Here is a 24,349-nt window from a genome sequence, read left to right as displayed (position 1 = left end):
CAGGGTGGGCAAGGTTTTCCTCCAAAAAACAGAGGTGTCCCCTTAGTGGCTCTCCTCCTCCTCCTCCTCTTCCTCCTCCTCCTCCTCCACAGCCACAACTCATTCCCTTTGGCTCCATCTTGCCTTCTTCTCTCTTCCTGTCTCTCTTTAGGAGCGACTCCAGTGAGCCGGTGTGTATGTGTGTGTCAGACCCATGAAGTGATAAGATCATAGAGTCATAATAATAATAATAATAATAATAATGACAATAATAAATTTTATTTATATACCACTTTTCCATAGATCAAAGTGGTTAACAAAATACTTAAACAAAACAAAGGAAATATGTTAATGAATATACACTAATTAATCAGCCTTTACCTTAACTAAATACAATAAGTTAAAACAAACCACATTAGCAATAAATAGAATTCTACATCTCCAAATTGTCACACATTTATCTACGTAATGCAATACTAACATACCAAGATTTAACATTAAAACAATTGAAACAATCAAGGAGTCTACTAATAACAATCCCATCATTTCTAAACACTCATGACATCACTCACTTCCACAGGACTAAAATCCTCACTAGAACAGTACACATACGCAAAAGAACTGCTTGGGAACAACCTCGGCTACAGTAATGGAAACACAGTATATGCAGTGTGATAAAATGTGTTCTCATGTTACCATTACGTTACCATTATGTTACGAAATATTGAATGCAGTAACACCCGTTCCCATATCGTTTCTCCATGGAATATTACAGGGACTCTACGGGAAGGTTACAGGTACTGGTGAGATAAATTCATAGGTCTGTTTATAGATTAAATGAGGTGATGATTTCTAAAAAGGCTGATAAAATACAAGGAACAGAAGAAAGAAATCCAATGCAGAAAGTCAGAGTTAAGGTAATCTTTCTGGACTTCATGAAGATGAAGAGAAATGAAGCATTGCAGACACTAGAGGAGAACTGAGCTGGTATGGAACACAAAAGAGAAACTGCACACAAAGAGGATGTATAATTTCTCTTCTTAAAATGCAGCAAGGAGGTGAACAACAAGAATAAGGAGTTGTGTGTGTATGCACTTGTGTGCATGTGCTTTCACGTCACTTGTCAACGTATGGTGACCCCATGAATTTCATAGGGTTTTCTTAGGTGATGAATACTCAGAGGTGGTTTTGTCAGTTCCTTCCTCTCAAATGTAATCTATAGCACCTGGTATTTGTTGGTGGTCACCCATCCAAGTATTAATATGGGTTGACCCTGTTTATCTTCCAAGACCAGATGGGATCTGGCACATTTAGGTTATTTAAGGAGTTGGAGGAAAGCAAAAAGGGATGAGAAGGGAAGAGAGAGAAGGGTGGAAGAAGGGAAACAAAGGTAAGTAAGAGTCTTCTGGCACCTTTAAGACTAACAGATTTATTTTCTCATGAATATTAATGGATTCCAATGGACTTCCTACAAAGATGGTAAATTATACTCCATGGGCTGTAATCCATAAAATCTTGTGCTAAAATTACCCTCCGAGTTTTAAATGTGCCACAAGATTCTTGGTTGTCTTTGCTCAAACAAACTAACACAACTGCCCTTTGAAAAATGCTTGAAGGAAACAAGTTCTTGAACCAAGACTTATAAATAAACATGACAGAGTTTAGAGAAGGAATTTTTAACAGTGTGTATCTCTGAGTCCACTGTAACATCTCTGTAACAATGATGCATTGTTGTCCTATGGTGATAGAACAAGTAGGTATGATTTCTCCCAAATATTTTGGCATGTAAATGGCAGATTCCCAATTTTTCCACATGGCACTCTCCCAGCTTTAAAATGAATTTGCTAATTTCTTGGAAAGGGATCAAAAGCCCAGCAATATGAATGTAAAAAGTTCCCTCCCCCAAAACTGGTTGCTAATTCTAAAATTCCATCTATAATGTTGCAAGGTTCTGCATTACATTTCATGCAACCTAACTGATGAGTTTTTAGGAATATAATCTATTGCCAGATATGCTACAGATACTTAGATTTAAATGAAAGGAAGACAGAATTGGGTGCATTTAAAAAAACCCACACACAATTCAAACCAATTCCTGTTGCAAGGCAAGGCTATGTATCCATACACACATACAAAATCACCAATGTGTGTTCAAGTGGAACAAGGTACTTTGCAGAAAGAGAAGCACATAGCCTCAGTATGACCCTAGCACAAAACCACATGCTGCAAGAAAAGACAAAAATTGAATGTTCTTTCATTGACTGAATCTTATAATCTCAAAGTAAGAGGAGAGGGAATACACAAATCTCTTTAACGGTTACCTAGGAAAGATATAATCTACTAATCTCTGTAGGGGGGCATTGCAGAGAGTGAGTGGATGATATTTAGAGAATACAGAAAAAGTGGATTTTCCAAGTATCTGGAAAACATTTGCTATAGGTAAGACTAATGAGGGACTAGGACTCTGGAGACCAGGGTTCAAATCCCAGCTCAGCCACATAAATCCACTGGGTGACCTTGGACAAGTCACACTCTCTCAGCCGCAAGGGATGGCAATGGCAAACCCCCTCTGAAGAAACTTGCCAAGAAAGCTCCATGATAAGGTCACCTTAGGGTTGCTGTAAATTGGAAATGTCTTGAAGGCACACAACAACAACATAGAGAGACAATAATGACTATGACCAGGATCCTATGCAAATTCAGCATAAATATGTAATAATATACTTATGCTAGGGAGGCAGAGTATGTAGTGGTTTGATCATTTAATTATGATTCTGGAGCTCAGGGTTCAAATCCCCACTCAGCCATAGAAACCCACTGGGTGACACTGGATAAGTCATAGTCTCTCAGCTTCAAAGGAAGGGAGTGGCAAACCTCCTCTGAACATATCTTGCCATGAAAATCCCATCATAGGATCACCTTAGGGTCACCATACAACAACACAGAATAACAACAGTTATGCTGAATGCCAAAATTGCACAATAAAGAACCACAGCCTCTCAGAAAGTGGAACACTTGCACAACTATTTTTATGTTAGCATAGGGCCTCCAAGGGATGCTGCTGCCAGAATCTTTCATATTTGTCATATGAAACAGAGCATGTAAACTACTTTTTAAAGTAATTCATTATATAATTCATTACACAGTCCCAAAAGTAACTCATTGCTAATGATCCATTTTAAAAAGAGAACAAAATGGCTTAAATTTTGAAGTTGAAAAGACTTTCAAAAAGATACTTAGCTCCACAAAAATATTAAGAAAAATGTGTTGCTTAATAAAGGGAAGAAAGTAGCAATATTACCAGCCACTACCTTTTAAAAAAAAGAAAGACCATTGTTGTTCCCTTGTTACTCCAAAATGCAGGTTACACCATTACTTACAATATCTTAGTTTCAAGCTCTGAAGTCACAGAATATTTTTTTTAAATTTAAGGCCTGTAGTGCAACTACAGTTGTTTAGAATACAAAAGCCAAGACCAGGTATTCTGTATTCAGCAGAGGCTACACACAATCAAATGGTGTAATGGGTTAAAATATCCAGTTTCACACAGATTAATTATGCTTATGATGATACTCGTCCTTCTGCAATTAGCAATGACCAATACTGTTGATTATGCTCTGCAGGCTGCAAAGAAAGTGAAGGTGGTGGAAAATAGTGCAATATATGTTACTTACAGTGTTAAAATTTGGGAAGAGTCCAACTGCAGAACTGCCATCCACTTGGAAAGGCATAAATGGTTTGATATCCAGTGAAGGCTGCATCATCAGCGTAGATGTTCGGACAATGGGAAGAGTAGTAGTATGGCAGGTACTGCCTGTAGAGAGGGAAAAAATGAAAGAATGTTTCCTTTTCTAAAATAATGTTTTCTTTTAAAAAAAAAATTACTACCTTAACTTTAATCCACACAGGGCAGGCATTAATGCCTATCCAAATATTTCTCTATGTATCCTGTCTGAACTAAATAATCATTAAATATTTGTGTTAAGAATTAATGCAATTGTGAAATCCACGCTCTTAGAGGTATCAGAAAGGACTTCTACCTAGTCAAAAGTGTTCAGTTCTGGCAGAGACATAAGATGCCTAAATTATGTTGGCATGTGTAGAGAAGGTCTGTTGTACAATTTAACTACTCTGCCTAGATGAAGTGCTGTAAAAGGGCACCTCTTGAGACCAGATGTCTTGGCTATTCAACATTGGCTATGTAATAATCAGCTCAGGGCTCATTCCAAGCTGAAAGAGAGGGGATTTTTCCTTAGTCCCTATGAATAGATTTAGATTTTGAATTTGCATAATTTGGTGTTTTGTTTTATTTTGTTGTATTTTATCTGCATCTACTTCAGACCAGTAGTCAAAAAGAGAACATGTAAATGCAGGTTTATTGTGGCATTTCTAGTGGTACATCTAGAGATACCACACTAGCAAATTCCCCCGGCATTTTCCAACAAAACTATGCAACATTTTTTTATTTCTAATTTAATTTGTCTATAATATTTCTATAAACAAATATCTCCCTACATTCTATTACATTTTAACAAATTATTTTATATACCCCTCAGTGCCCCCCTTCCCCAGAGCCATTTCCATCCTTATATTTATGACACGGAATGGATTGTAGCATTTCATCTACTATATTGATATTTTAGTATTGATAGGTACTAAAATGAAGTGTAGTTGTTTTGACTGGAAGGCAGACTCTAAATCCAACTATTAATTCCAACTACAGTATAGCAAATCCAGTGAATCAGTAGACCATACATAAATCTTGGCTGCCTAAGTTTGCCTAGATTCTGTGACTCTATTCTAATCAAGGCTAACAATATGATTTGATGTTAGTGCATAGGTACAGGATGAATGAAATTGTTCTTGTTGTTAACTGCCCTCAAGTCAACCTTGACTCATGGCAACCTGTGGCTAAGAAGTCTCCCAAAATCCCTGTCCTCTGCTGCTCTGCTCAGGTCCTGCAGGCTCATACCTGTGGCCTCTCTGATTGAATCCAACCATCTGGCAAGTGGTCTTCCTCTTTTTCTACTGCCCTCCACCTTTCCTAGCATTATTGTCTTGGCCAAACTACAACAGCCTCAGTTTAGGGGCAAAACAGCTTGGGGATGGTGTCAGAGCACGGTGTTTAGATGCTGCATGCTCTGAAGCCACCCCCAAGCTGGCGTCATGCCACCTGCTCGACCACACAGTGGGCACCTTTGTAGTGTTGTCATTGGTGTTTATATGCTGCATGCCACAGGAGCACCACAAAGCTGCAACAGAGGCAGAAAAGCTGGCTTTTTGCTGGCTCAAAAAGGAGTAGCATTTTGCAGCTTCTTTTTGTGCCAGCAAAAAGCTGGGTTGGGGGCATGGTGTGCGGTTCCCGTGGCCCCAACTTGACATTCAAAAGGGTGGCATCATCCCTAAAGGGCCATCCGTTTTTTGGGCTATGAGGCCGTTTCTAGAAGAGTTTATTCCTGACATTTCACCAGCAACTGTGGCTAGCATCTTCAAAGAATGCTGGTATGTAAGAGAGTGGGGGTATATATATCCTGTTGGTTGAGAGGAAATGATTTACATGTTAATCCATGTATTGTTCTTTTCCTACCTAAAAAACATTGTCAATATTCTGCTCTGTTCTTTGTCATGATTATCCACCCTCTAGTTCAAGAAGGTTGAATATTCTTTTCTTCTTGGTTTTCATGGCTCTGGCCTGTCTTGTTTTTTGTCTTATTATTTTAATGGTATTTACATTTCCATTTATGGCTCTTCTTTACTTTTCCTCCATCGGTTGGAACTCATAAAGGTCCAACAAGCCCCTTTGCATTTTATTACTTAATTTAATCCTTTAGATTCTATTTTACTGTGGGGTTTTTTATAATAATAATAATAATAATAATAATAATATATATATATATATATATATCTTTATTTCAGCCAACAGGCCATTAGACAACAAAGTGTGTATAAAACGCATAAAACATATAAAACACATAAAGCTTATTAAAATGGGGCTATAAAACAGATATTAATGACGTACTTATAATATGTACATTTGTATAATAATAATAAAATACTTTTTTTATTTATATACCGCTGTTCCTGTGCAGATCACAGCGGTTCCCAACATGAAAAAGTACAACAACAACAGTTAAACAATAACATATATCCCCAGCAATGTGCAAACCAACCACCCATCCCATACATCATCTAAAACCAGTTATCTTAAAAACAATTAAAAACATTAAAAACCATAACAAATAGCTGGCTTGAACAGTATGCATCATCAAGGGGAGATAAAGATAACATTAATGCTCATGAGGAAAAGCCTGGCGGAATAGGAAGGTCTTCAAATGCCTCTTGAATACATCTAGGGAGGTGTCAATTATCATGTCTGAGCTGATGATGCTCAGTTTTCAGGTTTATCTTATTTATTAATCTTTCACTGTGTCTTTTTGGTGCTTTCTTGTGGCTCTTTGATCATTCTTAAAAGCTACATTTTTTTTAAAAAAAGAAGTGATTTCTTATTTTTCATTTATTAGGAAGTTACAATTTCTCTTCTCTGTTAAAATCTTGATGTCAGTCAGTCAGTCAGTCAACCTTTATTAGGCATACAACAACAACATACATTTAAAATAAAACTTCAGGATTGTTATTAAAATTTAAGCCATAATCTTGTTGCCTCCTCCAGAAAACTGGCCATTAACCTGGTAATAAGCAGGTTCCGATCTTCCAATAAGTATTCTACTGATAACCCATCCAAACAGATATTCATTTCCAATAAGCTTCTTAACATTTTCCCTCGGAATTATATACAATGGACAAAGCGATACAATATGATGGAGAACATCTGGAGCTTGATCACAGTAACATACACGATTAAAAATGGGGTCTGCAAATATCTGCCCCTGGTCACATTTGAGGGGTGTACATTCAATCTTGCAAACAAAAAGGCCTTCCTTGACACCAGCAGTGAAAGGGTTTGAAAATAATCCGGAATCCTAACCTGCAAGTGGGGGATACCAAGCATCGCTGGAGAACACACTCTAGGAGGAGTTGGATATGTCAGTTGATGTTCTCTCTCTGCAAGGCAGACTCTAATAGATTCAAATTTTGATGCTATTTTGACCCTTCTCTTTCCTTATTTTCTCAGATTTCACTATTTATTGTGTGTTGTTATTTTTAGTTTACTAATACTGATAAACTTGATTCTCCTTCCTCTGGATTCTGACCATACTTTGGTCACTTATTTTGTACCAAATGGATCACTCTAATATTCTTTCAGCTAGTCTTGTCTATTCCAGCTTTAAGACACTGGTTTCTGTTGTACATTCTGCTGGCTGTCTTATTTTTTATGCATGCAAAAATGATCTTGTTTCATTTCTCTCCACTGGCTTGTATTTCCTTTTTATATTCTGTTTAAGATCTTGTTACTTATCTTCAAATGCACTGATTCTATGGCTCCTGTTCATTTTTTATTTCCAACTTCTTCATATTTTTTTCTTTTGACCTGAGACATCATTAGACACTGATTATCATTAAAAATTAGATTTCTGCCCCTCTAACTTCCAAACTGACATTACTTCAGTCTTTCAAAACATTATTACTTCAACCTCTTTGGATTCTCCTCCAGTTTTTCTAGTTCTTTGTTGCTTGTTAAATTCCAATCTCTTTTTCTGTTTCATGTCCCTGTTTCTCTGCCTTTATTACTTTCAATTTTAAAAAAAACTCTTTTAGTTTCATTTTATTTCTGGCATATTGAGATCTAAATTTGACTGCACATCTTTAGTTCTAGGTCTGTCTTTCTTACATACTGTACTAGATGTGGTTACACTCCCCTTGAAAGTTCAGGTTCTCAGATTGGATGCATTCATCCCTGAATCATGACAGCAAGGAGAGCTCTGAGATCATGGTGACACATACCTCAATTATATCCCAGTCAAATTACTCTATGTGGGACTGCCTCTAAAATGTGTTCAGGAATTTCAACTAATCCACAAAGTAGTGGCCAGTCTGTTGACTGCTGGCCAGTTAAACAGAACATACAACTTTACTGGTACTGGTATGTGTTCAGTTCAAACTGCTGGTTAGGACCAGCAAAAAAGCTCTGTATCACTTTAGTCCAGGCTATCTGAAGAACTATATTTTCTCACAAAAGCTTGCCTGGGATTTGAGATTTTCGTGGGAAGCAGTAACATTCCTACACTGGGGATTCCAGGTGCAGGGCTTCTGGGGGTGGCACACGCTTCCTCCTCACATGCAGGATGTGATAGTGCATTGTGGTGATTGTGTGTCAGGAAGAAGGGGAAGCATGTGGATGAAGCGTGTGGGGGAGTGTGCGGGGGGAATGTGGGGATGGCACATGCATGGAGGAGGGCCCAACTAGGTGTCACCTTCCTTCTGAGGTATCACTCGCTGTGGGCTGTACCAATGCACCCTCACTAGTGATGCCACTGATGGGAAGCCCTTCTCTTAATCACCTTACCCTCTGAGGGCCACTCCAAAATGGTCAACAGCTTGCAGATTTGGAGACGATGTAGTTGTAGTTATCTGAGCTTTTCCCCGGTATTCATATGAAATTCTTCCTGTTCCATTTTTTCCCCTTGTGAATAGCTGGTACTAGCACAGCTTTTTACAAGCATTATAGGTCCACGAGTTTTTTCTCCCTCTTGTCCTAAGAATTTCTAATACAGTACAGACAGGGGTAAATGCCACACATCTGTACCCACTGTCTCTGTTTCTCCAGCTGTACATTTGGGTGGTCCCACTGATGATGTGTTGAAATGCAATAGAGATTTTCTACTGAGCTTTATTCCCTCATTACATTATTGGTTTTCTGCCAACCTAGCAGTTTGAAAGCCTGTAAAAGTGCAAGCAGATAAAGAGGTACTGCTTAGGTGGGAAGGTAACAGCATTCTGTGCAGAACACTGGCCACATGATCACAGAGTGGTCTTTGACAACATTGGCTCTTTGGCTTAATAATGAAGATGAGCACTGTCCCCTACTGTTGGTTACGACTAGAAATTCCTATTAAGGGGAAATTTTTAACCTTTACATTTCTGGTTACCAGATTGAACACCCCCACACACACCCCTTTCTTTCACATTTATAATGTTAAACTGGTACAATACTTTCATACCGCAACTACAGTAATTTATTTTTTAAAAATCTGGGGGAGAAGTTGAGTTGATCTATCAGTCACTTTATTTACATAAATCTTATTTATAAGATCTAAGTTCTAAAAGGTTCCTGGTGACTTCTCAATGTTCAGCAATGACGCTTCTGGACTACAGGCAAAAGTGAAGCCTCTGTGCACTCTGTTTATTAGGATGGATGCCTCATATATATTTCCCTACCCCATCCCTTTTCCAGCAGTCCAGATTAGCTTTTATTTAATAACTGCTTGCATATATAAAGTTGCACTCCCAGATAAATAGATTTTCTAATATAGCTTGCTAATAGCTTGCATAAATGAGGACTACTCTCAATCAATTTATGACACAGAAACATAATGGTAGCCTGGATTTGTGATCTGGATGTTAAGACAAGCCTAGCCAGCTACTTCATTGGTATAATGAGGTATCTGGATAGTGAGACAAGCTAGCATGTTGCAGTGGTTTCAGTGTGGGACTAGGAATCCAGGAGATCAGGGTTCAAATCTCACTCAACCGTGGAAACCCTCCTGGTGACCTTGGGAAAGTCACACTCACTCAACCTCAGAGGGTGACAATGATAAACCTGTTCTGAGCAAATCTTGCTGGGGGAAAAACCTATGATAGGCTTGCCTTAAGATCAACGTAAGTTTGAAACAAACAACAAGAAGCTGGATAGTGAAACTGGCAGGAGGGAAACAAATCAAGAAAACCTTTCGCCTCCTATAATTTCATGATTTTCTATGGAAAGCTTACCACAAAAACTTTGAGTGGCCATGAAGTAACGGGATAACTTTGCCAATAGGCAGAGCTTTCTTTAACAAGCAATCAAGAGCTAGCAATATCAGCTGAGATATTGCTACAGTGAATTTATGCCATATGTTTCATCTCGATAATACCAAGTAATTAAGACATTTAACGGAAGATTTCATCCATTACTTTAAAAACAGGTACATGAAAAGATACTTTTATCACAAGCATTTGTACTTATCATGGCACTATCATAACTATTATCAGTCTAACAGATGCAATTATCCAGACCCCAATGAAATAGATGCCAAATTCATAGTTGGCTCTCTTACAGCCACATTCAATGAATCAATTGTATTATTCTGGCAAGCACGAACGCACCTTCATAATCCATCTTTTTTTTTTAAAGCTCAGGCCACATGTTTCATTATCTTCTCCACTTCGTTCATCAATACAGCCTCTAGTCCCATCAGTCTCATCCAATAATCCTTTGCTGGATGCTCCTCTCTGTATTTCCCTATCATTCTTGTATTAATGAGCAAGCACTATGCCACCCGTCTTCATTATGCCAAATCTTTTTGAGTTCTCAGAGTAAACTGATTTGCCTTCCTCAAGAGCAGCAGCTGTCCCTCAAACACACACACACACCTTCCCGACATTTAATTTCAAACCACAATGATGCAATACAATCACAGCATCTAGCTTTTTTTTTCTCAGCCCTACAAATCCACATACATCTTCCCTGACTGTGGCTGCAAAAATAAAACAGTTTGATACCACTTCAACTGCCATGACTCAATGCTTTGGAGTTCTGGGGTTTTTAGATTTCTGAGACATTTAGCTACCCATATCAGAGAGTGCTGAGGTCCTACCAAACTACAAATCTTAGGAATCCATCACATAGGGTGATGTAAGTTAACAAGCTTTAAAAACTGCTTTATCTCTGCAGTATGGCAGCTGTCTAAATCTTGTCAAGCTGCCACATACAGGCCCTATATCAAAGTCAATGTATATTTGAAGCCAACTTGTTGGAGTATAAAAGATATCTGTGGCCTAAATCTAACTCTTGGTCCCAACTAGAGCAGCCCACTGAATCAATGGAAACTTACTGAGTGAACATTAATTCAGTGGGTCTACTATAGCTGAGACTAATATTTGGACTTGAAAATGGGTGTGGTTTTTTTTAAATAAAAATAAATGTTATTGTTATACTCTGTCATCCCTGGTGCGGCTGAGCCTGGAGTCTGGCGCCAGCCATGCCACTCCTGGCACTAGCGCCCCTCTGTCCTAACTCGCCTCCCAGATTGGCAGCAGGTGAAGGGCGTTGCGGGAATGGGGTGCCCTCTACTGGCCTCCATGGCACCCACAGACAGTGGGACTGAGGGGGCTGTCCCTAATGGCAGTGTAGCCATGTGTATGCACCACCATTGGGGACAATTGGGAGCTTGGCATCTGCAGATTCTGGAATCCACAGATGGCAAGTCCACAGATAAGGAGGGCCCACAATATATAAGGCACAGGTTGATTTCTTCTGAAATTCTTAGGTGCAACCTATTCACAAACAAATCTTTACAATATGAAGTCTAAGTGCCTCTTATTAACATATTGTCCATATACATAGATTATATGCACACACTTCAGTCTTTATGAAGGACCCACACCCCAAAATCCAGGATCTTTTCGGCATCTCATTCAGTCTACATAAAAGCAAAAGCTTTTCAATCCTCAAATAGGGAATATCTTCTTCCATATTTTTCATTGCTTTTAAAATTTCCCAGTTGCTCCTCTCACACTCCCCTTTTGTCCTCTGCTTATTTCAGTTGCAGCAAACTGAGTTCAAAGTGCAAAAGTAGTTTGCACTCAATTAACTCAGTGCGGGAGAGAGGAAAAAAGGGGCAGAATCTTGCCTTTCTCAGTAGGCTCAGAAAAAAGTAAGCTGCTGCAGTTTCTTCAAGCTTGTGCATTCTTCCTCATTCATTTTCTGTGATGACTACATGTTCCAGTTTTTATTTATGAAATGCTAGAAGGTATGTAATAAAGGACAGCTGAAACCCCGCGGGCTATTTAAAAGGTACAATTTTATATGTCCCAGGGGCACTTATTTAAACCCACTTCACCAGATCAACAGTTATTTCTGGTACATAGATTGCCTTCCTCTTACCTATTTGCTCCACAGAAGGTTTGCTCAACATAGCTGTACAGAATATTTCAGTCAGAGACCCATCATTGGTAGACCTGAAGTCATAGTTCTGCAGTTTGTGAATCTGTCTTGATCACAAACAAGTTGCATATACTGTCATCTGGGTCTGTCATTTACATTTATTTTTAGGCACTGCAGTGAGTACCATTTTGGAAGGCATAGTTTGAAATACAGCTGAAAAGCAAATAATCACAAACAGTTGTTAATGTCCTTACCTGGCTATGTTCCTGCTTTGTGGGGAATTTATCCTGACAGATAATGTGTTAAAATACAATCGCCTTTCCTCCCCCATTGTTTATTGAATGCAAAACTTTCTTTAAAATCTTCTAAGTAAGCCAGTGCCTGTAGTTTGCATAAGCCTGAGAAGCACATTGACAGTTGTGCTTAATTATCTGTAAGTCAGGAGCTTATTCAAGTGTATTCATAAATACAAAAAACCCAGCTAAAGGCACTCTAACATGCAAATATCATCTTCTCCAAATCTGCAGTGAAAAATATATCAGCAGGAAATGATTAAAAAAAAAGCAGAATAATGTCTAAAGTTTTAATAGTGTTTACCCTGAGTTATTAACACCACAGAGTCCAGTATGATATCCACATACTTTATTTAAATACAGTACATATCTTCCTCCCAATTAGGAATTTTTATGACCATTGTCAAAGCGAAGTCTATTAGCACGCGCCAATAGCTCTCAATCTTTTATCACCTTAAGAATTTAACAATCGTGAGTTGTACAGCGGGTTTGCCTAAAAAGTTGGCTGTTGGAGAGAAGAGGTTTAATAAAAGGAGCAAATATTCTTTGATGACTTTAGTTTTAAGGATTTAAAACTCATAAGAGTTTGGGAGAGGGAAACACAAGCTAATGGATGGTGTTTACAGTTTGAGTTTGGGACGAGGCAAGAAGAACAGTGAAAGAATTTAAGATTTTTTTTTTAGCTAGAGCTGGTTAAAACTATAACAGGGCCCAGAGGGGGGTGGATAAGCAGCTGCTTTGGGGGGCAGATGTGATGCAGTATTAGCAATTAAGTTGCCAGCTGTTGGAGCATGTCTACCTCCATAATAGCTGGCTTTAAGGTGCTGGCTAAACTCCCAGTAAATCTGAGTTTGGATACCCAGTGTGATGCCAGACTTAAAAGGAGAATGTTTCATGAGGGTTTGCACTCTTCTTTGGCTAAGATTAAAATCTGACCTGGAGAGAAACTCCCATCTTTTCCCTACTTTCCCAGATCCCTGAAAAACAACAAGTAAATACATATTTTAAGGTTGCATTCCTGTGTATACATAACTGGGAATAAGACTCACTGAATATAGTGGAATCTATTACCAAGAAAAGATGCACTGATGCTTTTACTGGTGTAATGCTATATTTGCGTGCCTGGGAGTAAACTGGGATGTGTAAAGGATCACATAAGTGCTGTTTAAGGAATGATTTTTCAAATGTCTTTAAGAGCTTCTCAGAACTTTAGAGGTGTCTCCTAGCAACTTCACTGCAGTTGCACACACTAGGCTAAAGTACAGATTTGTTTCCAAGAATATACTAAAATAATTAACAAATTGAGGGGGGAATCCATAATTTATTTAGAGGGGTAATTTACAGCTCAATCCTTTTGACTGTTTATTTAAAAGTAAATTTTACCATGTTCAACAGGACTTACAGGGAATGGCAGCTGGTGGCTTCCATGCCAACTGGACAGTGAATCTGCTGTGGGGCTATTCTGAACTTTTTAAGGAGTTATCCAAAGTGCCAGATCCTATCCTGTAAAACATGTTCATCCTCTTGGATAGCTCCCTTAAAGTTTAAACTAAAATTCAATGTCACGTAACTGTCTCAGCGACATGGAAACCACCAGTCACTGCTGCCATTGGCAAACATGCATTGGGTCTCAGCTTTAGAAGAAGGGCCTGTGCTTGCAAAAATGTATTAGCATTTCCCTGTCTCTTTCTATTGTGAGGCCACTGTCAGGCTAGTGCGTCTCTCTTTCTCCCTAAACATTCCTGACAATACTAGCAGGTTAAAGATAACCAGAGGGGCTGGCGCGATTCACTTCCATCAAGAACGATCACATCAAAAACAGAATCCTGCCAACATTTCCTCTAAAGGTCAGGCACATTTACACCAATGCCCAATCAAATTTGTATGCAAATTGGACCTAAGCAAGAAAGCACACTGGCACAAGCAAGATGTAGCTGCCAATGTTCATTATAATTATGAATGTAACAGATGTTTACAATTTAATTAGAGTTTTAATGATAAGGACAATTTAGTGTGAGAAATACAAACTGTTTTTAAAAAGTAATAGTGAACCCTGGGAACAACTATCCATTAGAAAGATTTGTAAGCTGTCTTCCCTGAAATCCAGCGTAGCTTACTAGATACAGTATCACACAAAGGCTACTACACGCCATTCGCTCCTATCATAAAGCATAACCGATATTACCCGTCTATCCTGTAATGTTAGGCTGAGAGGAAGACATGCATCTACTCATTCGCTCTGAAGGAGAGAGAGGACCAATTCATTTTTAGCCCATTTTTGACAAAATGTAGTGGGGGCTTGAAAGAAAGCTGAATTTAAAACAGCGCTAAAGACATATCTCGTCCAGCAGGCATATCCAGTCAGTTTTAAATCATGAGTTTTTAATCTGTATATGAACTCTTGTAAGTGTATTTTAATGCTTTTATAGTATTGCATTTTAACTGTGGGTTTGTTTAATTGTGTTTTAACATGTTGTACCCCACCTCAAGCCTTGAGGAGAGGTAGGAAAGAAATAACACCACCAACAACAGAAAAACCTCAGTCTGTGGACAGAATACCTTTGATTCGCGATTTTATTTACCCCAACTCTTTCCCATCCACACCTTTCAGGCTATTTTTAACGACAATAACTTTTATAGAAGAAACGGCTTTATCACATGCACATTCTCACTTTTAACCTTATGTTGGCTACAGATTATCTGTTTGAAAAGGGCCTTTTTGTGTGTGCCGTTAAGTTTGTTTAGATGTTCAGGCTTTTTACAAGTTTAATTACCGGCTCCCATTTTCTCCCTCTGCCCACCCACCTCCCACTCTTTCCCCACTTCGTGTTTTATAGTTATGCATTTTTACTTAGTGTAAATTGCTTGTTACACTTCAGGTTTTATGAGAAAAGGGAGTGGGGGAGAGAGAGAGACAGAGAGGTTGGGAGCTAAAGTGATAGAAGGGAGGAAAAAGAAGATTGGGGAAGAAAGATGAGGAGCACAAAGATGAGGCAGTTGTTTGTCAGCTTCTGCGGTGTGCTATGTTCACAAGTCTTTCACTCAGATGTGGATCTGTTTAGAGGAGCCCACTATGATCTGTTGCTCCTGTTCAAATGTTCCGACATTTATCCCTGTGGTCAAATGATCTGTGTGCATTTTTAAAACCTTAAACCTATGAGATATTTGCACAGATATACATTCACAGAACAGTGGAAGTTGTGTTATATTGAGTTACACCATTGCTAAGTATCGTCTAGCTGGCTGTCACTGGCTTTCCAGAATTTCAGACAGATGGGGCGTTTACACAGACCTCTTCCCGCTTTCTTATGTACAATTCACATGCTACACATCCTCTCCTGAACAAAAAGTGATTATTCCCAACATGCACTGTACTTTTTTCTGTTTGCTGTAAAAGCAGTAATTTAAATTGTTTCAACTACTGGCCCAGGGAGGCCACAAGGGCCCCTTCCTTGAAGTCCTTCCACTGGCAGGCTGAGACATTCCTGTTCAGACAGGCATTTAAAACAGAAAGGTTTTAAAGAACGGGGCTAGGCTATTACAACGTTTAAAGTGATTTAATATTTTATTTTTTGAAACTGTATTTTATACTTTAACATGCAATTTGTTTTACTATTGAAGTAATTTAATTCCATTTTAATGTACTATTTTTGTATGCTTTTTATTGCAGTGTTTTTTTAATATTGTAAGCTGCCCTAAGTCCCAGTTTTGGGAAAAGGGCGGGGTATAATAATAATAATAATAATTTTCAGCACAGACAAGCTAATTTACAATCAAAATAATACACAATCAAAGATAAAGAAAATGGGGGGGGGGGGACAAAAGAAAAAACACAAAGAAAGAAGAAAAAAGTAATTAAAAACAAAAGAAAGATGGGGAGACAAAAATACGGCTCTAACCTTTCAATCATGACTGTGATGAAAAGAGAAGGCATGAGAAAGAAGGAAACTTAAGTGACTTAATACAAATGTACAGTATATGGTACAGTGGTAAAATTTGTAATGAAAGCATTAGAGAGTACACAAAGCAAAGCATACCTCCGTTAACAAAGCCTATGAAAAAGAAGTTACTTCTTATAAAGCCTTTTTACACCTGCTCACCACCCACTTTTTCATAGTTGTTTAGCTGGCTTTTTAAAGCAACATTGGCACTGAGAGGTTGGTGAAGGAGGGCTTGTGAAACACCCGATCAATATCAGGTTGCAGCAGATGTCTGCAGTAAACAATGCAACAAAGCTTGAGCTAGGAAAGAACGAGATTTGACCCTAGCCAACCCAACTGGAGCTGTTTGTGCCTGCCTACAACAAGCAAGGTAAGCAGCAGCTGCTGCCTCCAGAATCCCTTACTGAGAATGCATAAAAAACAAAACTGGGAGAAAAGGAGAGAGCAGGTAAGCCTGCCTCACCAGATACCCCTAGGAAACTCTGATCTATAACCAAAAATGGAAATCATAAGAAAGTTGGAGGCTGGTGAAAGAAAATAATAGATAATGCATGCATTTCAAAATAAGCATTCAAATGATCTCCGGAAGAATCAAAATGTTTTTGTTTACTTATGCAAGACTGCCTATCCTGATCTTCATATTGTTCATTGTAGTTAAAAAGTTTGCTGAAACATGTACTCCTCTTTTTTTTTCCTTTTCCTTTTCCTCGTTCATTATCCCCTGAATAATGAACTGTAAAGATGCATGTATTTGTTGTTCCCCATTGTATGATTAAACTATTTGTTTTTTCTGAACCTTTTGTGTTTTATGATTTCTTAGTCTTTATGTATGCTGCTTAATTTTTCTTTATTGGTCACCCTCTTGATCCATGAAACCCTTCAAGTCCTGTGATAAAGCCACATTTCCTTGCTTCTCTGTTTTGTTTTGTTTTTATATGGTAACTTATGTTAAAGTCCATGATCTACTCCAATAATCCATTTAATTGCATAATACTAATCTATGTTGAAATTTGTAGTCAAGCAAACATATGATTGCCCATCCCTGATTATGTGTGGTAGTGTCATATGACTTTTAGAACTACTACTAACCTTCAGGAGGCAGTTCAAGTGTCTCATACTTGTACATACTTATATGTACCTACCCAGTGTACATACTTATCTGGAAAGAAGCACTAATGAACAAAGGGAGACACAGTTTGGAATAAAGTTTCATAGGATCGAAGCTTAAGACCTAGCTTCAGTGCTCAAATCAGAGTTCAGGATGTAGCACTGCTCCAGAATTATAGATTGTGATGTAAGTCTCCCACAACAGTAAGAACATTAAGGACTGAGGTACTATTTACATGTTTGTTGGCTTAATAGATTTGCATCCCATTTTTGACCAGTGCTCCCAATGAAGTTCATAAAATGTGACATAAGTAGACACATGATGTAATTCAGCACCAAACGATCTGAATTTTCTGGAGTATGCATCGTTTTCTGGTTAAACCTATAAACTCTGTATAATTCACTGATGGATTCTATCTGGTAAATATCACAGCACCCATCTTTTTTCTTTTAAAAGTTCACATGCTACAATACTGAGCTACAAAGAAGAAGGATGACCCTAATGGTTTCTAAAGTGCAGAGATGCATGAAGTGCTATGAAAAATGATGAAAATATGTCAAAATGATAAGGTTCATACTTCAAGTATGAAAATTTATTTCCATTAATAATTTGCCTTTGGTAGACCCACAGACCACCTGCTCAAAGCTCAGTTCAATTAGTTCAGTTTTAACAAGATAAATGTTAATTCTACTCTTACCAACTCACTGCATAATTACAAATATGTTTGCAACTGGATCTACCAATGGCTGCTGTAACATGCTCTCACAAATGTCCTCACACTCATATTGCCTTGGTAATATGCTGGCACCATAGCCAAATGCTTAGGCTGGATGCATACCTAGGTTTGTATCTGCTTCATTTGCTATGCAGGGAAGTAATTAAAAGCTGCCTGGAGTGAACTTTGACTTTGTGAATGAATTCTTATTTTAAACATACACACAAGCTGGAGATAGCAAATTAGGAAATATCAAGCAATACAGAATTCAGGAAGGTCATAAATATTCAGCCTGATCCATAATTCAGTAAACAGTGGCAAAATCTTTGAGAGAGCAGAAAACAGTAAGTGTGCATAATGTCCTTGAAGAAAGTTGCATTAAGTAAACTAAGATGTACAGTATATATAAATATATGCAGGTGGAAAACAAAGTAAGGGTATTTCCAGATTAGGAATTTTGATGTGGGATGTGGAGGTGCCCAAAGAATTCATTTTCCATTTGTAAATCTCTCATGTTTTGCCTCTGCTTTTTCATTTTTTTTTTCCTTTTCCCTAAAAACTGATTAAAGAGACAAAGACAAGACTTTCTGACTGGTAACACTGTCTCATTAAGCATTCCAAGTCAACAAGGTAAAAACCTACTGCAAAATGGGATATAAATGTTACATTACGATATCTGCAATTACACAGTTGAATACAAAACATAAGGTATGCGTCTGATTGAACACTGTTTTAACATTTCAGTACTAAGCCATTACTAGTTTGGCTGCTGCCACCACTCTTACTAATATAGCAGTAGCGATACAACATGGCACTGTTTACAGGTTGAGTATCCCTTATCCAGAATTCCCAAATCCAAAATACTCGAAAATTGAAAGTTGTCCATAAGGGTGGCTGGCTGAGGTGATGACAGACACTTTTGTTTTCTCATGGCTCAGTGTACACAAACTGTTTCAGGAACAAAATTAATAAATACTATATTATGTATGTCTCCAAGATATCTCATTATGTAAATGCAAATATTCCAAAATCCTAAAAAATCTCAAACATGCAAGCATTTCAGATAAGGGAAACTCAACCTGCATCACAAAGGGAAAAGTCTTTTTCTTTTTCTTTTTGTGAAGCCAAGGACATTCCACAACTCTCCCACTAAAGTCAAGGGGACTTGAAAAGTGCTATACCATATCATCTAACTATCCTGACTTGGCAGGGTCAGTACCAATTAATCCTCTGTCATTTCACGTTTTCAGTTGCTTTTAAAATCTCCTGGTTTCTTTCTTCTCTTACTTCCCCCACTTTGTCCACCCCTTACGTCAGCTGCTGCAGACTGAGTTCCAAGTGCAAAGTAGACTGTTCTCAACTAATTTAGAAGGGAAAGAGCAGAGGAGGGACAGAACCTTGCCCTTTCCTGCTGGCTGAGGCAAAAGCAAACTGCTGCAGCCTCTCCTAATTTGCCTGATCTTCTTCATGAATAACTTTTGCCATCTATACTACACTCTTAGGTTGCTTGGCCACATGTGTCTCCATTTTCATCTGTGAAATGTTGAAGGGTATGCTACACTGGATATAGGTCCAAAACACACTGCAGAAATAATCCAGTTTGAGACCACCTTAACTGCCCTTGCTCAATGCTAGGGAATTCTGGGAATTGCAGTTTTGTGAGACATTCAGCTTTCTCTGTCAGAAAGCTCTGGTGCCACAATAAACTACAGTTCTCAGGATTCACTAGCATTGAGCAAGGACAGTTAAAGTGGTCTCAAACTGGATTGTTTCTGCAGTGTGCTTTGGACCACAGAGTCCATTATCTTTACCCACCCACCCTTTGGGTCACCTTATGAATCACAGGCAAGGGTCCTACTTCCACATACAGTGGACCCTTGTTATACACTGGGGCTTGGTTCCAAGATCCCACATGGATAACAAAATCCGTGAATGCTCAAGATCCATTAAATATTAAGAGGTTCTTCATTCTTCATTTTTCTCTCATTCTTCTCCTTTCATCCCCTACTCCTCCTTTCTTTTCTCCCTCTCCTTTTCTTTCTTCCATTTCTTATCATATCAGCTTCCTTAAACCTCCTCTCCTAAAATCCTTCTCCAATCCTTTCTCCTACTTCTTGAATATTTGAAATTTATACTTTTTTGAACATTTTTAAACTGTGGATGCTTGAATCTGTGTATAAGAAATCCATGTATAAGAAGGGCTGAGTGTATTCATCTACTGATCCTTACTACAGTTGTCCCTCTTTTTTAAAAATCAGTGATATCTTAAAGTGAGAAGAAGAAAGCATCCATAGAGAATGACATTCTCCACCACTGTCTTCCTTGTGCTGCCTTTTTAAATGTTCAATTTATGCCCATTCATTCTCTCACACAGGAGCTGTCAGTTAGCAGGAAAGTGAAAGAAGGCTCAAGTTTTGCTGTATTATCTGCAGGCTTCAGCCTTGCTGTATACTGTCATATCACTTTACCCAATTATTTGCTCCCTTTAAATTTTCGGTGTACTAGCCATGGGAGAAAACAGAAAAAGAAGAGTTTAAAAAGTATTTCTGAAAAAATCTACAACACATTATTCCCAAGCTCTTTAAAGATGAATCATCCTCACATACAAATGGCTTATATAGGTCCATCTCTGGGTTCTGCACTCTAAACATGCATCTGAGTAAGTAGGCTCAAGTCTACAAAAACACATGCTACCAATCTCTTTCTTTCAATTAATCTGAAAGGTGCTACAAGACCACTTTGTATAATAATTTTCCAGACTAACATGGCTATACATTTAAATATTTAAAGTACTAGATAGATTTTAATTGTCACCAAACCCTTGTGGCCCTTGGAAAACTTATCAAAGACACCTTTTGATTTTCAGTATGTGAATTCTTCAAATAGAAATTTCTCTACCAGAGGGAGCATATTGGCTTTCCAGCCAAATAAAGTTGGTGCTAGTGTTCATGCTTCACTCAATGCTTGTCTGCTGATGCTTGGCCTGAGTGCTGTCATCCATTTTACCACCTGCAGCCTGCCTTCATAAGCAAACCAGCCCAACTGGCACTCATTGGCAGTGGTGCTCAGTCTGGCATGAACCAGAAACTGCACTGGATAGAGCAGCTGCAGTATTTGCCACTGCCATATTTATTTCTCCAAAACTATCTCTGGGCCCCAGCATGCATTTGTGCTGTGGGTCAAGATGAATTCTGATGTATGACTGGCTGGGTATAATAGACTACTAAGGCAGGGAGGGGGACTAAAAAACGGATGAAAGATTCAGCCACACTTGGCCTTTTGGGGCTTGTAGGTCTTTTCATTGGCTCACAAGTCAGGTACAACTGCCCAGACCTATTATTTTTTAATCCAGAACTTTTATTCCATAGAGAATACTACATCAAAATTTTGAGTGCAGTCCTCTGAACTGACTTTAAAGCTAGAACAATTTTTAAAGCCGTGAAATTAAACAATCCAGTGAAATGGCTGGCCTTTTCTTAATCACTTATCTCCCAGATTCAGTACTCTTCTGTGGTAAAAGTAATTGAAGTTCTGATAGCCAATTTTTAGCATTGTTTTAAAAACTTCAATCTACAGTAGGCCTGCATACGCAGGGCCAAAGCCTATGGCTTGTGAGCTGCAGTAAATGATTTACTCCATTTTGTCAGTCAGAATTTTGCATCTGGTGAAAGAGAAGCAACCTATTTCCAAAAATATTTCTGAACTGGATCATCAGTTTACACAAGGAGCTTCCAAAACTATTTAAAATCAAAAGAAAAGAAACTTCTTATTTTTTTGCCTTCACAGCTTTGGAGCACCATCGCTGTTTTACTATGGTTCTTTCAAGGGTATATTTTGAAGCTGGTCAACAGCAATCCAGAAAAAATATTAAATGTTCATTTCTTAATGCTTATTCAGCATTACCTAGGTTTCCATGGCACAAACTATTCAGTCTAAATCCTGTTATTAGTCTTGGCTACAGCTGATTGACTGAATCAAATGCCCAAAGGATTTACCTATGTGTTCACTCACTATTCAACAATTAATTCAGTGGGTTTGTGCCAGTTGGGACTAACCTACAGGATTCCAGCTGTCATCTTTCACTGCTGTTATCTACTTGTATTTCAAAAACTGTTAAGTAAATTCTTGGGCAAGTGGCGAACAACAGCTTGCAGAGCTGCAAAACTCAACATTTCAAATGGAAACAAAAACTGTTCATTGACTGGAAATAGCTGGCAATCTTCTACTTATTTATTTCGGTAGGAGAATACTCATGATATTTTCACATTTTCTTCCTCACATCACATGGATTTCATTTTGATGTCTGCTGAATTGACAGCTGATATTTTGACATCTGTCACTCTTGTACTTACTTACTTTTCAATATTTATAACCACAAGGATCAATATAATATATTGTTGTTGCTGTGTGCCTTCAAGTTGTTTCTGACTTATGGTGAGCCTAAAGTGAGCCTATCATGGGTTTTTCTTGGCAAGGTTCTTCAGAGGGGCCTTGCCATTGCCATCCTTTGATGCTGAGAGAGTGTGACTTGCCCAAGGCAACCCAGTGGATTTACATGGCTGAGCTAGGGATTCGAAACTTGGTCTCTAGAGTCCAAATCCAAACTCAAACTGCACTATCTTCCTCATTTAATATATAATAACATATAATTAATACTGACCCTTGCAACTGATTGTAAGGATCTTAGCTATATATGCTAGCTTTAGTAACTGCTCAGGATTGTTTTCCTTTTCTACATTGATTGTCTTTTCTATACCTTAACTGATTTCATTTCATTTATTTATGGTCATAGATCTCAAGTGACTTCTGTACAATTACATCAGGAATTAACCTGTCCCTATTTGTTTACTGAAATGGATTAGAAAAGTATAGTCTGCAAATTCCAGGGTTATCCTAACCCCACCCTTACTCTTGTCTTTACCTAATTTATTTCTTGCTGACACACGTTTATAATGTTATAAATGCAATAAAGAAATCTTTGGTGTGGGCTAAGCAGACCCTTTAATGCTTACCTTAGTTGTAGGATTATAGCCCATGACAGTGCTTAGGCAATAGATGTGAAACTACATATCTAGGCATAAATAATTCCTTCATTTTACCACAGTGCTTTTGTGATGGTTGGTGCGAAGAGACAGCAGGTAAGCGATAAGCCTGAACAAATCCTACTCCCTGACACCACTGCTTAGCTCTAATTACAGCTGAGAAGAAGGTTTGCAACTTGATTCCAGAAAGAGGGCAACCTACCCAATGACATCACCAGATCAAATATAACTTAAAGGCATTGTAAGATTTTTTATTGTTACTACACAATGATTTAAGCCACTGGAGAGCTCCCTTACCTGCCCCACTTCAATTATTGTTGTTGTTGTTATATCATCATCATCATCATCATCAACAACAACAACAACAACAACATCTACCAGTGGTGAGAGGATGGGTGCACTGAATCAGCATCCTCCAAACCTACATTCAAACACTGGGGAGTCTTTGGTGAGGCTTCTCTTGTATAAGAACTACAACTCAGAAAAAGCATTTCATTTGATTGCAGTTCTCAGAATCCCCTGATCCATGACTATGCTGGCTGGGAGATTCTGGCTGTTGTGGTCTAATAAAATAATGTTTCTAAATCCCAATGACAATAAAGAAGCAAGAAAACTTTTCCAGCATTCATCTGACACTGGCATTTGGCAACTCATGCCTTCATAATAATAGGAGTACACTTTTGAATTTTGGGATGGACATTAAATCTGCTCTGCTAACTGCAGTACTTAGTCAGGAGGAATTCTCCCTGCATGCCATGAAAATAAAGTCTTGCTATTTAGGTGACATAGTTTTCTGCAGGGACATATGTGTTCTTCTGGATGCAGGGATCCTAGAGGTACAAGTAAAACGGCAATGTTCAGATTTTCCAAAAAATAAAAAAAAATGGAAGAAATGGTGTGGTTGTGGACATCACAGTTCTCCCCCAAGAGAAAAGATATGAGTTCCTGCATGGTTCACAGAATATAATAGCATAGCCTAAAGCGGACTTTAAAATATTAATTAACTAGAAAGAGGAGCCATTGAGAGTAGACATGATGAACTCTTCAGTTTAACACCCGAACTTTCTAGGAGATAAGGGAATGCACAGATATAGGATGGGTGACACCTGGCTGAATGAGATTACATGTTAAAGGGATCTGAGAGTCCAAGTAGACCACAAGTTGAACATGAGTCAATAGTGCGCCACGGCAGCTAACAAGGCCAATGCGATTTTAGGCTTTATCAATA

General features: G+C 38.3%; 1 protein-coding gene across 9 annotated transcripts in view; it reads right to left on the bottom strand.

Moving 5' to 3' along the window:
- ZNF385B (zinc finger protein 385B) overlaps window positions 1-24,349 on the bottom strand; it is a 258,525-nt gene that overhangs the window by 83,563 nt on the left and 150,613 nt on the right. For all 9 annotated transcript variants that reach the window (XM_089519651.1, XM_089519647.1, XM_089519646.1 and 6 more), the window contains one exon: window positions 3,654-3,793. In XM_089519651.1, the coding sequence (XP_089375777.1) occupies window positions 3,654-3,793 (140 nt within the window). The remainder of the gene's footprint in view (window positions 1-3,653; window positions 3,794-24,349) is intronic.

Source organism: Sceloporus occidentalis, unplaced genomic scaffold, assembly GCF_023333645.1.
Source record: "Sceloporus occidentalis isolate IW3139 unplaced genomic scaffold, rSceOcc1.0.p SCAF_4, whole genome shotgun sequence".
NCBI lineage: Eukaryota > Metazoa > Chordata > Lepidosauria > Squamata > Phrynosomatidae > Sceloporus > Sceloporus occidentalis.
This window is presented reverse-complemented; position numbering and strand designations above follow the sequence as displayed.